Consider the following 17,674-nt stretch of genomic DNA (forward strand, 5'->3'; position numbering starts at 1 on the left):
CAGCGTTTTAATGTTGTAGATGCAGGGCTCATTTAGTTACTTTATATACTGTTAGAATATTTTTTTTTTTTAAAGTCTAATCACTTTAAATTGATCATATATTTTATGTTAAATCTCAACCTGAAAAGTAACTAAAGCTGTCAGCTAAATGTAGTGGAGTAAAAAGTACAATATTTGCCTCAAAATGTAGTGGAGTTGAAGTAAAAAGTTACATAAAATGGAAATACTCAAGTAAAGTACAAGTACCTCAAAATTGTACCACAAAAAGTACAGTCCCTGAGTAAATGTACTTGCTTTCCACCTCTGCATACATTCAACATTCGCGCATGTTCACTGCCATCCTGTCTGGGGCTGTCAATCACATAATCAGCTGTTCTCCCACACGTGCTGCTGTTCAGGTCGCCTCACCTACTATTCAGGATGATTCTACATTCTCATGGCATTCCCTGATCGAGGTGGTGATTACCGTAAATTCTGTAATAGCAATGCTTTTTTCTTGCCCAGTACTAAGATGTCAAGCTCAGTCTAAAACAAGCATTATAGGTAGGTCGCATTTTATTCCCTCTGTCTTTAAGGTGTGTGTTTGTAATTAACAATTACAATCTCTGTGAAACAAATCTTCAGTTTTCTTAAAAAAACATTTTTAAATCAGGCGCACCATGCAACTACACTTCGAGTGTAATTTCAAAATAAAAGCCTTCTACTGGCTTTATAAGAAAGGCCTTCAACAATGCTAGTAAGCACGATTATTAAGTTGTTTAGCAATGGGAAGCTATTTATGTACCATAATGGCCATTATCAATCAAGCTTTTACTAGCTTCCTTCACATCATCAATCAGTTGCTGATTATTGCTGTCTAACATGTCGAACTTGATAAGGCACTTCGCTTTTGTTGCTCAAAGAACCAAAAAAATTGTATTTGAAAAAACTCAACAGCAATGTCTTTTCCTTGAAATCATGACCGAATTACTCAAGATAATCCATCAGATATCCAGATAATAGACTTTATTGCGAGCAGTTTCATAATTATACATTAAAAAATTGCATAGTTTTTACTTTTACCACATATCGACTGCAGCTCGCCTTACGTGTTGCATGTTGCATGCATTATGCATAGGGACAAACCACCATGTCACCTCAAGTGGTCGTAATATCCAGAAAAGCATGCTGGCTTGCTGCAAAATGCGACTGGATTTAATGGACATACTGGTATTTATTGACATATAATCTATTGGGATATACTAAATATTTTTCTGGCATACCAAATAGTATGGATATTGGAGAGTATCCTATATCTGTGTTTCTTAACAAGTGAGGTGTCTCATTTAATGAAAGTGTCCCCTCATCTTTAGTCGTTCTGCCTCCACTATTACTGCTTCAGATGCATACTTTCTTTTCCTTCTACCTTAGCATTTCCTTAGCATTGTGAGTACAAACATGCTGGACAAGAATGATCTGATGGACAGGAAGTGACACCATAGTAATATTTGAAAACAAAAGAACCACTTCCTGTTTTGACCAAACTAACACATCAGAGGGGAGATGGAAGGGCTGCTGAGTAGTTTAAGTATTTTGGTGACTGGTTTGTTTTGTTTAAAGTTATTAATTAGACCTGGATCTGCATGCATGAATGAGTATCATACTATTAGATTTCATGACATCTATGAAGGAGACATGCATGGTGCAACCTGCTTGTTCGGTTTGGTAAGAGGCTAGCTGGCGGCCTGCTGTTTGCGGGCGGTTTTGTGCTTAGCAAGACCATGATAAAGGTTTTGATGAAATTACTTTTGACTGCAAACTATCTAAAACATAGCTTTGAATTAAATTTGATCAGTTCAGCTCGTGAAATGATTTTTAGGTACTTACAAACAAAGGTTGTTTGCTGATCTTCCTTTAAACAAATCTATTACCACTTCTAAACTACATGTCTAGTGGCTTTACTCATCAAACTGGAAAAATCTACTCAATCACGGCACATAAATATTTCAACAAGAATAGATTTACTTGTTCCTCGAGACACAGCTTCAGTTAATTCCATGGATTTTATTCAGTAGGCAATTTCACAGACTCAAATCCCACTGCTGGAGTCAAACTAAGGTGTAGATTTAACTCCAGGGCTGTTTGATTCACTGTTAATTCAGCCAACTCAGGATGTGGGATTATAGGAGCGGGAAATGCCAAAGAACATTATGCAAACACACCTCTAACTTTGTCTTAACTTTTACTTGTTTTTATCTTTTCTAGACTTCTGCCTCAAAACCTAACCCTGCTTTAAGATTTAAATCCCACAGTGAAATAATGAATGGGTTTAACTGAAGTGTGGGAGCACAGGATGTCATGCTAACTGCAGAGTCAGACTCAGGAGGCATTGAGGTTAAAGATATAGATCTGTGTGTGAGTGTGTGTTTCTCTGTGTGTAAATGTAGCTAAAATAGGTCAGTATTAGAGGAAGCTTGAGGAGGTCTTACGTCAAAGCAGCCACTTAAAACTCAGCTGTATTCTTTTGTATCTTTCTATCTCTGAGAATGGGTTGGTGGTGTATAAAATAAGGAGATCAAGGCAAAAGTCTGAAAGAAGGAGTAAGAATGACCATTTTTCTTTCATTTGAAAAAGGATTGAGTTGCTGTAATGAATATTTCTCATAAACTGTATAAAAGAAGTGGATGCAATGTGATATTACCCACTGTTTTGTTTTGTTTTTTGGACTGCCGTTTGAAGCCTCAAGTTTGACATTTTGGCTATAGCCATTTTGGTTTCTTGGGTCCAGAAGTGACCACATTTGGAGGAGTGTGTTGAGGTGGGGAGGTTACACAGCTTAACAGACCGGCTGCACCAGATACTGCAGAGAAAATGCTAAGTCACCAGTTAAAGTTAGCTCTCGTTATTTTGTTGGCAAGGTGCATCCATAATTCATGTATGTAAAGTAATTGGGATGCTTTTTTTAAATCAGGTTTGAAACAAAATGTACAACAAAATGTCCTCAAGTATAACTGAACCCTGAACAAAACATTTTTAGGTGATAAAAATGTTATCAAATTTCATGAACTGAAAACAAGCTGTGAAAGTGTCTAAGTTCTAAGACGAAAACACAGACAACAGCCAAAAACAATTTAACAGCTATTTAAGTAAAAACAGTCCACTCCGCTAATAAATCAAGTAAAATTGAGGGGTTTTCTCTCATTGATTTTTACAAAATCTGACTTTTTTCCCCTGTTGCTAGAGTCGCCCCCTGCTGGCCATTAGAAATAATGCAGGTTTAAGGCACTTCTGCTTTAGCTTCACTTTATGGAAGCCACTTATCTTATACAGTCTATGATAGTTCTTAAGTATAACTGTCCTACTCTCACCATTAATAAATACTATTGTTCCTAACAAGTATTTTTTACATAGCTAAGGCTGATATAATGTATGTTATTCGTCTGTGCCATCAACCAACTCCATTGTTGTCTAGAAGCAAATCCATGACACACGCACGCACACAGGATACGGTCAGTGAGGCTCCAATAATTAAAACTGAACACAAGGAGAGGAACTCACTCTCTTCACATTAGACTAAATGCATAAAACACATGGATACACACACCACCTCACTTACACATACAGTTAAATGTTGGCCAAGAAATCTGGTGAGTGCCAAATCTACTTTGAGAGGAAGGGAGTGCCTTTCCTTTCACTAAACACACCCTGACAATTGTGAAGTCACTATTACCTAAAATAAAACCCCAGCTCTCATAATAAAGAATCTCCAAGTAACCCATGTATTTCTGCAAGGACAATAAAAACACATCTCTTAGAAACCCCTTAACAGCAAGAAGGCATTTGCTTCCACTCCTTTTTGACCTTTTGGATAAGTAAATGCACATGGGAGCCCTGAAAGGTTGTATTGACAGCAGTCAACAGTCAGTGAGTGCAAGAAAGAAAGAAAGAGGGAGACGGGCAGAAACCAGGACAAAGTATGACTGCATGCTAAGCCCTGCATCATATGTGTAAGACAGTAAATTAATACATTTAAGGAACATAAAAGCCACATTTACATCATATTTTGTTGTTTAGTTACATATTATCATTTAATTTCATTGCACCCTTTTCTTCTGAAGTGGTCAAATTGCAGAATTGTGCCACCAATTGTTTATCATGATACTCTCAGCTCAACTAACAATTAATAAAGAGCTAGAACAGTGACAGTTAACTGAGGTATTGAAAAAAAAATGGCATTGAAAAAAAAAGTTTTGGCACTGAAAAATGTTCAACTGAAAAATAAAACACAAACATTAAAAAAATATTATCTCACAATTATGTTATGTCATTTAGTTTTTGGTATTTGTATGCATTGTGATTGATTCTTCAATTTCATTGGTTTCATTGGTTTTTACAATGACACTTTATTTTGACGATGTCAGGATTTTTACAATGTCTCTCTTTTGGCATGGAGAGGTGGGGCAAGGAGGTTATTTTTCAGTTGAACATTTTTATTTTCAATTAATATTGAGGTACCTCAGTTAACTGTAACTGTTATAGCTCCATACAACTAACTGCTAAATTTCCCATCACATTAGTGGATGAAAACTCACTGTGATGCACATTTTTCTTTGCTAGATTCTTAAGAAAATAAGTCTTCAAAGGCCCCAAACCCTCACCAGTTGATGAAACATGTAGAAGGCATGGAAATAATGAAGCATTGTGCTTTTAATGTAGGACTGCCTGATAGCTTTAACATTGTGGTTCAGAATGACAGTGAAAGATTTAGGTCAAACTTGATTACAAATTCAGTGAATTGGAACTGTCAGTAAATCTTCCAACTACTTTTATCACCGAAGCCTGATTTCCCAATGAAAGTGACATCATCACTAAAAATGTGGCTCCATGGAACAAATGAAAGATCTCTTGTTGTCACACTTGATGTCGTTAACGTAGTCGAATCCTATAGAGAACAAAACAAGTAACAATGTAAAGTTACACAATGTTGCTATTGACAAGTTCAAAAGGATTAGATCATTTTAAATATTTTTGTTTAGATCAGTACTTTTTTCCATATTCCTGCTGAAGACGAACCACCAAGCCACACCAAAAACATAACAGCGTAAAAATCACAGATGCACAACACTTATACTGTAGATTTGTACCTCCATAGTTAAACTCCATACAGTCCTCATCTCCATTATTGTTTGGTTCCCCCTTGGCCCATCCATTGAAGTCAAACTTTGAGCCATCAGTCCACATCCATACACCCTCCTGAAAGAAAAAGCTTTAACAGTCGGTGCAAGAAAATTACACTACACACACACACACACACACACACACACACACACACACACACAATCCACTGACTAATGTTCAATTCTAGTATCTTTTTAGGTGAATGTTGTAAATACAAGTCTTATTTTCAGGCTGCATACACCCAAGAATAATGTAGGACCTGAGTGACAAAACCCAGGGCTAAAAGATCCCATAGTACAAGCTTTTTATCAATTTTCATCAACTCATTGGTTTTAGAGAAGGGTAACTCTAATAACAAGTTTTTTTTGTTCATTTTTTACCACTTAAGGCTGGTAGAAACACACCAACGACATTTTTTTACCTTTTAAAGTTGGTGAGTCCAATATTTAGCTCTGTTTTGGTCTCCACCAACTCCTGGGAAAATATTGGCAGCCCCAATTACAAAAAGTTTGGGATGTTGTCTTCAACGTAAATAAAACAGATTGCTTTAATATATGAATCCTTTGTGACATATAGTCAATCGAAAATTGTACAAAGACAATATATTTTATGTTCATATTGATAAACTTGTTTTTTGTAAATCGGTGTCCCAATTTTTTTTTTTTTTTTTGATGTTCCACTTTTTTTTTTATCAGCAGTCTGACTTCTTTTTTTGAGCTGGGCTTTGTGTTGTTTTTTTTTGTTTTTTTAATGTCCAAAACTGGTTCTGATGGGCAGAATTGAGTAGAAGCTTTGTCACTACAAGTGATGAAAATAAACTATTTTATACTATACATACCCATTTGATTAATTGTTAATATAAATATATTGATTTGGTGGAGTTTTGAGGACAACATATTTCTGTTAAATATTTTTAATCTCACCCAAAGAATGTGATTCATTAGTATATTTATTTTATGCTACTACAATACTACACATAACTCACTTACCTTGATGGCATCATAGCCTCCAATCCAAGTAGTTTTATTTGCACCTGTTGCTCTTATCACCAATTGTCTGAAGAAGCCATAATCCTCTGCCGTTTTCAGAGAGGTCAAAGTTCCTCCATTGGTTACGCAAAAGATCTGATGTGAGGAAACAATAAACAATAACAAATAAAGTCAGTCAACAAATGGGCGGACAAACATTGTTTGAATGCCTTCAATAAAGAACATCAGACTGCTGCTTCTCTGAAGGACTTGAGAAGCTAAAACATCTGCTGCTTTAGAGAAAATGTTAGAAATAAAGCATGGCAGTTTCTGTATTGTTGTTGTCGTCGTTTCATACATTACCTCAGCATCAGCCCAGACCTTTTCCTCATAGATGAATAGGAAACAGCGACAGTCAAACTTTGTCCAGCCGTCAGGGCAAGTTATACATTCACCCTCTGTAACACAATTGTCACATTAGAAGGGCAATAACATAGTATTCAGCATCTGGTTATTCAAAATAAGGATCAAGCGTTATCTTAAACTGAGAAAGAAGTAGTTCTGTGTCTGCAGCTTGTGAATATTAACTGAAAGAGCAACCAAAGCAAATGAGAGCCTATACACAAGCTGTCCAGTAGGGGGCTATCTCAGCTGCTTTCAGGCAGTGGTGCTTGCTGTATTTTGAGCATTTACATCTGTAATTAAATGAAATACCAACCTTTTTGAGAGGAACATTTCGCCTGTGAATGTAAAGAACACATTATTAGGAATGTAAAAGCGCCAAACTCCAAACTGGGGTCTCTAAACAAAGTCTAAAAAAAAGTCTTCGAATTGCATATATTGGGTTTCACTGGAAAGCGGAGACTTGTGGATTCAATGAGTCCAGTTTTGTTCGTGTGTGATGTTAGTCCCCACAGCAGCCATTTCACTGTAGTGAGAAAATTTTTTTAAACTTGATCGAACTGTATAAAATGACCAGCTGTGACCTCTTGGATAATGTTAAGCCCCTTTCAGTCTGCGTTTCCACAAAACTCCAGCTAAAGTGTCATAACAAGCTGCCAGCATTTCGCTTTAGGACATTCATACTGATTCCTCAATCGGGTAATACTGGCGTCCATTTACACTGCAATCTGGCATCAGGCAGGTGTAGAAAGAGACAGTAGTGGCGTGTCACAGAGTGGCGGCAGTACGTTTACAAAAAGTGACAGCAGTGCAGAGTGCATTCAAAACAATGATGGTGGAAGAACTGTCCTGCTGTTTCTCTCTGTAGAGATTCTACAGACTGAAGCATAGTTGTTCTTTATTTTGCTGAACATGATTCGATTACTGTCTGACTCAAGTGAGAGGCGTGTTTCTGATACGGTTCACCTCCTTTCTTATTACCCACACTGCAAAAAAAGTGTCTAAAAACAAGATAAAAACACTAAATCTGAGGGAAATGATCTTGCTGCATGGACAGATAATTTCACTTGACAAAATTTCTTAAATTAAAACTGTTAAATCTAGAAATAAGCATGTTGAATGCCTAACACTTCTAAATCTAAAGGTTTTTTTTTATCTTGGTAAGAAACAAATAATTTGCAGTGCAAGTGGTCGCACAAATCATGTATTTTCTGTCTTGCCGGCTCCACCAGTTCACATTGATCCCACCTTGAACATTCTCGCCAATTTATCACCTCTGTTACTACCTCTGAAGGTGGTACAGAGCCGGATTATTTGGTTCCCCCCATTACGCCTCTGGCGCGTTCAGATTGCAGGCGAAACATCACAGTGGCATAAATATTGCAGCTTGAAACGGCAGTCTGAAAAGGGCTACAGTCACATGAAGCTTATAAGTCATGGAAAAAAGTATTAGACCATCCTTGTTTTCTTCTTCTTCTTGATAATGATTTTGGTTATTATGAAGAAAACCATGGAGAATGTCTAGATATCTGCTCTTAAATTAAACTCTTATGAGATTTTTTTTGTTGTTATCATTATATTTGTCCAAACAAATGAACCTTTAGTTGGACCAGGCATTAAAAAGAACAAGAAATTGAAGAAAACAAGTGTGGTCTAATATTTTTTTCCATGGCTGTATGTATATGTATATGTAAATTGACAGTAAGTGGGGTTCTCAGCAGTTTCCACCACAGAAGTGTGAAGAAAAATGCTTCTTGCAGAAATCTCACACCATGGGTTTTTTTATGTGACATTTTTGAAAGATTTTTGGCCATTTTTATCAGTTCTCCAGTGGTCAAAAATGGTAAAATAGTAACAATAACTGTTTTCAATCTTTTTTATTTAGATTTACTAATTTCATTACTTTTCCTTTTTGCTATTCTGTGGGAGCCGACTGCTGTGCAGCTGCTGCTTGGAATCAGTGTTCACTGTGGACTTGTGCATATTTACTTCATGGTTGATATTTATGTAACATTTTATATTATTGGACAGTGATATTCATAAAAAAAAATGTCTGTTACTTTTATTACATTATTACCATATTTTCCATAGCTACGTCATAAAAAATGTTACTTACATTTGCCTCTATCCACAGTCCACTGGTCACACAGAGGAGCACAATGTAGGTAAAGCCTGACGTCATCTGTGTTAAAAATAAAAGAGGTGGATAATAAGGTTAAATGGATTATGTTACAGGTACTTTAGTAGTATGAATACATTTTAATGCAACATGTTTTTTTTAATCTCATTTAAGTTCTGTTACTGTCTTTATTTGACTGAAGAGAACATGACTGAAATATTGTGTTTACATAATTTAGATAATAGATAATATAATATTTAGCCTATACGGAACTTAAAGATCATGACTTGGACTTATGTCCTTGTGTATAATGATAATCAAATCAGGAGATTGACATTATCAATGCATGTGCAAGTTGAACTGTTTTAACATTTACCCATAAGGAAGAGTGTCTGTGGTTTAAATGATTTCGGCCATGTTATTTATTTATTTATTTATTTGATCTCATTTTTTACTTTTCATTTTACCCCTTACCCCTTTTAAATAACTGTCTAAAGTTATTTTTTTGTACTCAGAGTCAAGTAACCACTTGATGACAACTTTTAATTCTACTTGAATCATAATCATAATCATAAAGCAACATTATGTTTACTTGGGGTTAAATTGTTGGCTACTACATCTGCCAGCAATATGCAGTCATGGAAAATGGCTAGATATCAGCTCTTAAATTATTTTGTTGCTACCATTATATTTGTCCAAACAAATGTATCTTCAGTTGTACCAGACTTTAAAATGAACAAGAAATTGAAGAAAACAAGGGTGGTCTAATATTTTTTTCCATGACTTTATAATAAAACAGGTACATGAACCATTCAGTCATATATACACATGGTCTCATTGACCCTCTATGGAACTATGCCCGGAGTTTCCCTCATAGTGGACACAACTGAATAGAGTTTGTCTTGTTTTTACATTAATTTAGCTCAAACAAATCAGTCAAATACAACATATAATCAAGAGAGAATATTCTTTAAGAAGCTGATGAATCTGGCCTGAGCTCCCTTTGCCGCATGTCCTCCCCTCGGTCACCCCCTTTCTATCTGTCTCTCGCTTTCAATAAAGCATGTAAAATGCCAAAAAAATAATCTTTAAAAAAAAAAAGAAGCTGATGTTATAAAGGGTGAGAATGAAGCCATACCTTGTTGTGATGACCAGATGCGGCCGTACTTGAAGCAGATTGTCTTTGAAAAGAAACCGTCTTGTATACTTCGTCTCAGAAACCTCTGATTAACTCAATAGGTCACCTTGAGTTACAAATTACATATTGACACATCCTGGAGTAAAGGTTAGACCCTTCCCCTAAAATAAAAAGGATCATCAATCATTTGCATAACATTTTATTTGCACTCTATGATGAGCTGGAGCACACGGTGAAAGAAAAACAAGGGCGTTAACTTAATGGCTACTGCTATTGAGTGATGGTCGCTGTGGCTCGGCCACAATGGAACAACTAAGAAGTTTGTTTGAAGGATTCTTAGGCCATGTTAAACTGTTCCACTGAAGCTACAGTAACTCAAACTGTGAGGCAGTTACATTTTGTTTTCCGCTGTAATTTATCACATTTTACAGTTTTTGCCAAGTTATAAGTATCTAGGTGTATACCTGGATAATAAGTTGGACTGGCCCCTAAACACAGACACTCTCAACAAAAAAGGGCAGAGCCGCCTCTTTTTCTTCAGGAAGCTCAGATCTCTGGACATCTGTCGTGAGATGCTGCAGATGTTTTATCAGTCTGTGGTGGTAGTGTGTTGTTTTATGCTGCAGTCTGCTGGGGAGGCAGCATCAGACACGGAGATGAAGGCGGTTGGACAGACTGGTCTAAAGAGCTGGTTCTGTGGTTGGAGCCAGGTTGGACACACTGGAGGAGGTGGTGGAGAGATGCACTGTCAAGATGTTCAAGGCCATCCTGAAATACCCGGATCATCCGCTACACAAAACCTTTATGGACCAAAAAAACAGCAGTGGACGGCTCCTCTCCGTTACAGGACGGAGAGATTCAAAAGATCCTTCGCTCCTACAGCCATCAGGCTGTCTCATTCTAACAGAGATTCTACCAGACTAACTGAATTTCCCCTCAGGGATAAATAAAGTAATTTTGATTTGATTTGATTTTGATTTTCCCACAATGAATCACAGTGGATTCAGAAAACTGACATTTCCTTCAACAACCAGCAGATTTAACTAATATTAGCAGTTTTTCATGCTCTGTCTCTTAAATTTCCTTTTTGAAATTTGCGGTTCTGCTTTTGTGTCCAGGTTTTTCCTCTATTATAGGAATAGGCTAAATAAACATAAATCTGTCAACAGTTCCTCATACTCATACTAGTTCCTCATGTGATAAATAAAGGAATGGCTCCACTCAAATGTTAGCATATGAACCTGCTACCACACCCACTCTGACTGAAAGGTGATTTAGCAACTGATGCACTTCTGTTGCAGTTAATTGTATTGTGGGTGACAGCCCTGCTTTGTATTATTTGTATCCTATATGTTTTATATTACTAGATTGAACAATGAGAAAGGACAAATTGAGTATATTGACTATATATATATATATATATATATATATATATATATATATATATATATATATATATATATATATATATATATATACATATATATATATACATATATATATATACATATATATATATATATATATATATATATATATATATATATATATATATATATATATATATATATATATTCAAACAAAGGTGTTGTGAATAGATTCTTCCTATAGATCACCAGTGTATCTGAGGTTGTACAGGTAGAAAGGCAAGACAAGACATAACAGAGTATTTATTTTATTCCAATGTGCTTTGAGGTGATGTTCTGAGTAAAATACACTGCTTATTACTTTGTAAACCTTAATCCAAGTTTCCAGGTCCACAATAGACAGCTATGACACAGCTGCCCCCTTGTGGCAGTTTTATGACAAAATTTTTTAGGAGTTATTAACACTGTGTCCTTTAAAACTGTAACAACAAATATTATTATTACTAACAAATCACTATTGCTGCAGTAATGACGATACATGAGTTGCCAAAGTAATGCAATTTATAGCCGATAGGAAACAGTCAACGGCAAACATACACATCAGATTTGTTATTAGTTTAAAGGCTTTAATAGGAATGGGCATTAAAAATTAGCAGCAGCTGTGTTGTGATACATTGGATAATTGTTGTGCAATTCTGCAGTTTTTCATGCAAACTAATTCTGATCCTATCAAATACATATGAAATGATATATTTTTTTGATTTTCCTTAAACCCATCTGGATGCTTCCTTTAGGACGGATTTAATTCTCATTATTTACACCCACAGAGATTGTGCTTCATCTGCCAATCATGGCAAATAGTACAATATGATAGTGTTAAAGGGCAAGTTAGGGATTAAATCTGCTGTATTTTACACTACATTACATTTTAATGGCATAGTATCCTGTGACTTTTTTATTTATTTATTTTACAATTTATGGCATACTTAACATAGCTTTTTTTTTTCTTTTACGGGGGAGGGGGGTAATAATTCGAGAAAAAAACATAGACTGTATAAGATTAAGACTCAGACTGTGAAATATTCGGTAACGTAAAATTTGACGGCGCAGGACCCCAGACTTTATCTTTTTTATTTAATATCATTATCAAAGCAGGCATTTGAATATTAAAACACTCCAGAAACCGACTGATTGTGATCGACTTTAGTTAACACATAACGTTAAGTATGTGCAAAGCATTGTAGTGTATGATTCACTACCCCTCTTGAGTGAAAAAGAATGGATGGACGACCAGGTGAAAGTTCCTTTTAGTCTTCTTTATTATAACTCATCAAAAATACAGGAACAGTGGAGGAGACTATTGTCCAATTTTAAGGCTGTTGGATGAAAGGTCCCACACCAAATGTAGCCCTGTCTCCTCTCTAAATTTCTGTGTGAAGGTGTCTTATATGCTCGGTTCAACGTATGGGCGCGTCTTCCAGGAGCCCAAATATACTCACTAAATTTACTTTTTAACCTTATTTGGCTGACATCCAAAACCCTTCTACTTCCTGATCGATGTTCACATTCCAACATCTCCACTGTCAAAACAGCTGTCCCCAGAGTCTCCCCGAGAAGTCCTGATGTCTCTATTTTCCCAAGGGTCAGGATGAGCCCCAAAGGGTCAGAGAGGCCCCTCTTTACTGGCGCCAATATCCTCTGCCCATGTCACGTACAGTATACTATTTAAGGCAGAAAATATACTACAGCATGATAACGTTCACTAACAGGCTACATTGAGAGTAGTTAATACTGTTGAATGAGTTTCGTTATCCTAAACAATAATCAGTATATTAAAACTGAAATGAAAATAAAGCCTGTCCGTTGTAACACATATTTTACTTACATCTCTATTTGTCTGTGTAAAGTTTTCCTCTGCAGGTGATGCAGACAAGGTGGACCTCTGATGCTCCACATGAGAAGACACAACTGGACTCAAACACATCAACAATTTATCAATATCTGAGGTTACATATTGATGTTTTTATGTATGTGTAGTTCAACTTAAATCTTTTTCTGCTGTAGTGTTTTTACGTTTTTGCATTAAATCATATTATTAAAAGCATACATTTATCAGCTTCCTGAATGTATTCTCACATTTTTAAAATTAGACATATATCACCTGGAATAAGAGTTGAACATAAATGCTTAATGTTTTATCTGTGTTGTATTATATCAGATATTTTAAATCTAACATTTTCACACAGCAATAAAGACAACGTTAGCTCAAATGTAAATATAATTTATTGAAATGCATAAAAACAGCAATGTGGACAATATTTAAGTCTAGAAAAGTTCTCCATGATGGTGAGCAGCTTGACCTGCTGACCTCCCCCATGCTGCTGCTGCTGCCATCACAGTGGAAGAAGAAGACATCTGGGCAGCTCTTCCTCAAAGAAGGGGAGAAGTTCTTTCCACCACAGTCCACCTGCAGACACTGATGTCCAGCAGCTCGCTGGAAAGAGCTGTCACCAATGATTCACACTGACTATGGGAGGAAAATAAATGAGAGTATTAAATGCTTCAGGGAACACAATATATATAACAAAAAGCTATGAAGAGTGTCTAAATAATGTTGAAAACACTAGTGTGTGACATGTGAAGGATAAAATGGAAGAAGGGATCCACACCTCAAAAATATAAAACATTATTCAAATTAATTTATTTTGTAATCCTTTGAAGACAGATAATGTGATCATAATGTCAGCCATCTAAAGTCAAGTCACCAAGACTGGAAGTTAAATTTATTGACAAATGTACTGAAATAAGTAAATATAAATATAAAATGGCCTTTCTGTCTTAATTGTTATTCCAGATAATAATCCAGACAGTCTGTCAGTGTCACATCATAAAGGTAAATGCATACTGTTTAATAGCGCTGTGGGGGATTATCATTTTACACGTTAACCGATACGCCCTGACACATCTACACTGAGAAACAACCCACAGATTTTCCTAATGTAATACGTTTGTTTTAATCGTACCTGAGTAGAAGTTATTAATAAGCAAAAAATATATAATTATGTGCCAGTATCAATCCAACATCTAAGGTAAGAATACTAACCTGGGTGTGTCTACACCACCCCTATGAATTTCATTGCCTTAAGTGTTATAGTGTGGTCACGGTGCCAAATATGAAATTAGACTGCCACCACAGTGCCACCTCGGCCCGATCAATAAAACCTTAAAGGGTTATCCTCAGGAGGACATTGACAATAATTGTACCAAGTGTTAGAAAAATTGCATGAGGAAACCCTGAAAATTGAATAATCTGATTCCAACAACAAAAAATCCTCACCAATTATTTCTGCGCAGTCATTGATGGGGAATGATGAGCAGCAGACGTCCAAGTTCTCAGTTTAACAAAAGTTTATTGTGAAACTATATACTATATAACTATATAACTATATATAAACTCTGTAACTATGTGAAGTTACAGAGCTCTGGGTTCACTTTTTAACTGTCCCTGATACACACAGACTGGTTACAGGTCATGAAGTCTGAACCAGGTCTCTTCCCCTTGAAAAAAAAAACCCAGTTCCAAAACTAAAAATGTTTATTATATAATGAAGGTAGATTTCTTCCAGGAAGTGCTGCCTTCTTCATCCGCTGATTCGCCAGTCTTAATCAATACAGGGACACGTCAAGCCACCGCGCAACAATCTTGCTGCCTGGAACAAGGCCGTGCCCTGACCTGCTAACAAACTTGTTATGACAAACATTCTGCCTTGTTATGTTCTACAGAGATATAACAGGAGCCAAAAGATTCTTCAATGTCTACTTGTTATTTTAAAGTCTAAAAAATATAAAACAGACGATAATATTGTTTGTGATTATAGAATCTTAATCAGTTTAAGCAAATGGAATATATGTAATTAAAGTAATCACAGTTTCTAAATCAACATTAACACACAAACATAATCATTGTATCAAAATCATATCGCCTGATTAATATAAATGCATAGAGATAGATATTGTCAAGGTTTAGTGAATTACGCATGCATAGTGACCTTTGATGACCGTGGAGACAAACAGCAAATACAAAAAGAGAGACACAGTAATCATTTCATTTTAAACAACGTAGAATATTCAAATTATTCTAACACAAGTTTTGTATAATAATGCACAAACGATCCCTTTAATCCTCATACAGTGTCTGAAGGAGGACTCTTAACTGATATGTATAAGTTAGAAGAGGCAGGTAGCAATGGTGGAAAGTAACTTTGTACATTTACTCAAGTACTGGACTTAAAGTACAATTTTGAGGTACTTTTATGTACATTTTATGTAACTTTATATTTCTACTCCACTACATTTTGAGGCAAATATTGTACTTTTTACTCCTCTACATTTAGCTGACAGCTTTAATTACTTTTCAGGTCAAGATTTAAAATGAAAAACATGATACATTTAAAATTATTACCCATTTTTATAAATTAAACCACTTAAAAGTTTATTAGGTAGTTAAAATGAGCGGAGTGGAGTCATTTCACAGTGTGGTATTAGTACTTTTTACGGAAGTAAATGATCTGAATACTTCTTCCACCACTGTCCTTTTTACTTCTTTACTTTTTTATTTTTTTATTTTTGTCATTTTTTTTTTGTTTTTTTTATTTTTTAATAATTTTTATTTTTTAAATATTTTTTTTTTTTAATCATTTTTTTATTTTAATTGTATTTATTTATTTTTTCCTGCGCTTCTGCGCATGCGCGGCCCCGGTGCGCTACTGCGCATGTGCGGCCCCGGTGGGCTACTGCGCATGTGCGGCCCCGGTGCGCTACTGCGCATGTGCGGCCCCGGTGCGCTACTGCGCATGTGCGGCCCCGGTGCACTACTGCGCATGTGCGGCTCCGGTGTGCTACTGCGCATGTGCGGCCCTGTTGCGCTACTGCGCATGTGCGGCTTTGGTGTGCTACTGCGCATGCGTGGCTTTCGCACATGCGCAGAAGCGAATCAGGGCCGCGCATGCGCAGAAGTGCACTAGGGCCGCGCATGCGCAGAAGCGAAGAAAAAAATAAATAAAAAATAAAAAAATAAAAACATTAAAAATAATTTTAAAAAATGTAAAAAAAAAATAAAAATTAAAAAAATTAAAAAAATAAAAAAAAAATTACCGTTAGTGCTCGGTCCCTAATAAAACAGCAAAATAAAATGAAACTTGTTTAGGCTGTAAAAACGTAGATGAAGGTTAAAATGTATATATAGAAATAGTAAATACATACATAAAAGCAACAATAAATAAACACCTGTGCAAAGCATAGCAGGGACAAAACTGTTTTTGTGTCTGTTTGTTCTAAACCTAGGGATTGTAAACCTACGCCCAGAGGGGAGGAGCTGAAACTCTGTGTGCAATGGATGGGAACTGTCATTTAAAATTGAACCAGTAATGCGCTGTAATTGTTTTGTGTACAAGGTCTCCACGTTGAGCTGTGGCTCACCAATCAGTCTGCTAGACTACTTTACTATTTGGTTGACTGAGTTTTTATTTTTCAATGAGAGGTTGCCGTCGGGGTGTGTGCGTTACAGGGGCCAGTCTACACCACCCCTATGAATTTCATTGCCTTAAGTGTTATAGTGTGGTCACGGTACCAAATATGAAATTAGACTGCCACCACAGTGCCACCTCGGCCCGATCAATAAAACCTTAAAGGGTTATCCTCAGGAGGACATTGACAATAATTGTACCAAGTGTTAGAAAAATTGCAGGAGGAAACCCTGAAAATTGAATAATCTGATTCCAACAACAAAAAATCCTCACCAATTATTTCTGCGGAGTCGTTGATGGGGAATGATGAGCAGCAGACGTCCAAGTTCTCAGTTTAACAAAAGTTTATTACAATACGTCAAGAAATGTGAAGTTACAGAGCTCTGGGTTCACTTTTTAACTGTCCCTGATACACACAGACTAGTTACAGGTCATGAAGTCTGAACCAGGTCTCTTCCCCTGGAAAAAAAAAAAAACCCAGTTCCAAAACTAACAATGTTTATTATATAATGAAGGTAGATTTCTTCCAGGAAGTGCTGCCTTCTTCATCCGCTGATTCGCCAGTCTTAATCAATACAGGGACACGTCAAGCCACCGTGCAACAATCTTGCTGCCTGGAACAAGGCCGTGCCCTGACCTGCTAACAAACTTGTTATGACAAACATTCTGCCTTGTTATGTTCTACAGAGATATAACAGGAGCCAAAAGATTCTTCAATGTCTACTTGTTATTTTAAAGTCTAAAAAATATAAAACAGACGATAATATTGTTTGTGATTATAGAATCTTAATCAGTTTAAGCAAATGGAATATATGTAATTAAAGTAATCACAGTTTCTAAATCAACATTAACACACAAACATAATCATTGTATCAAAATCATATCGCCTGATTAATATAAATGCATAGAGATAGATATTATCAAGGTTTAGTGAATTACGCATGCATAGTGACCTTTGATGACCGTGGAGACAAACAGCAAATACAAAAAGAGAGACA

At 36.1% G+C, this 17,674-nt stretch overlaps 1 protein-coding gene across 1 annotated transcript; it reads right to left on the bottom strand.

Annotated features, from left to right (window-relative positions):
* Window positions 1–4,847: 4,847 nt before the first annotated feature.
* On the bottom strand, window positions 4,848–8,709 carry LOC131971533 (galactose-specific lectin nattectin-like). Its single transcript, XM_059333041.1, has 6 exons — window positions 8,644–8,709; window positions 6,844–6,865; window positions 6,489–6,583; window positions 6,147–6,281; window positions 5,124–5,232; window positions 4,848–4,921 (listed from the first exon to the last, which is right to left on the bottom strand). The coding sequence occupies exons 1-6, from the start codon at window positions 8,707–8,709 to the stop codon at window positions 4,848–4,850; spliced, it is 501 nt and encodes a 166-aa protein (XP_059189024.1).
* Between the last annotated feature and the right edge of the window lie 8,965 nt (window positions 8,710–17,674).

The sequence above is a fragment of the Centropristis striata genome, chromosome 5 (genome assembly GCF_030273125.1).
Source record: "Centropristis striata isolate RG_2023a ecotype Rhode Island chromosome 5, C.striata_1.0, whole genome shotgun sequence".
NCBI classification, from domain to species: Eukaryota; Metazoa; Chordata; class Actinopteri; order Perciformes; family Serranidae; genus Centropristis; species Centropristis striata.

Coding starts and splice junctions, on each gene's coding strand:
- LOC131971533 (XM_059333041.1), bottom strand. CDS start 8,709: ATGACGTCAGGCTTTACCTACATTGTGCTCCTCTGTGTGACCAGTGGA. Junction 6,866..8,643: donor GACTGTGGATAGAGGCAAAT/GTAAGTAACATT, acceptor TTACATTCACAG/GCGAAATGTTCCTCTCAAAA. Junction 6,282..6,488: donor AGGTCTGGGCTGATGCTGAG/GTAATGTATGAA, acceptor TCCTCACATCAG/ATCTTTTGCGTAACCAATGG.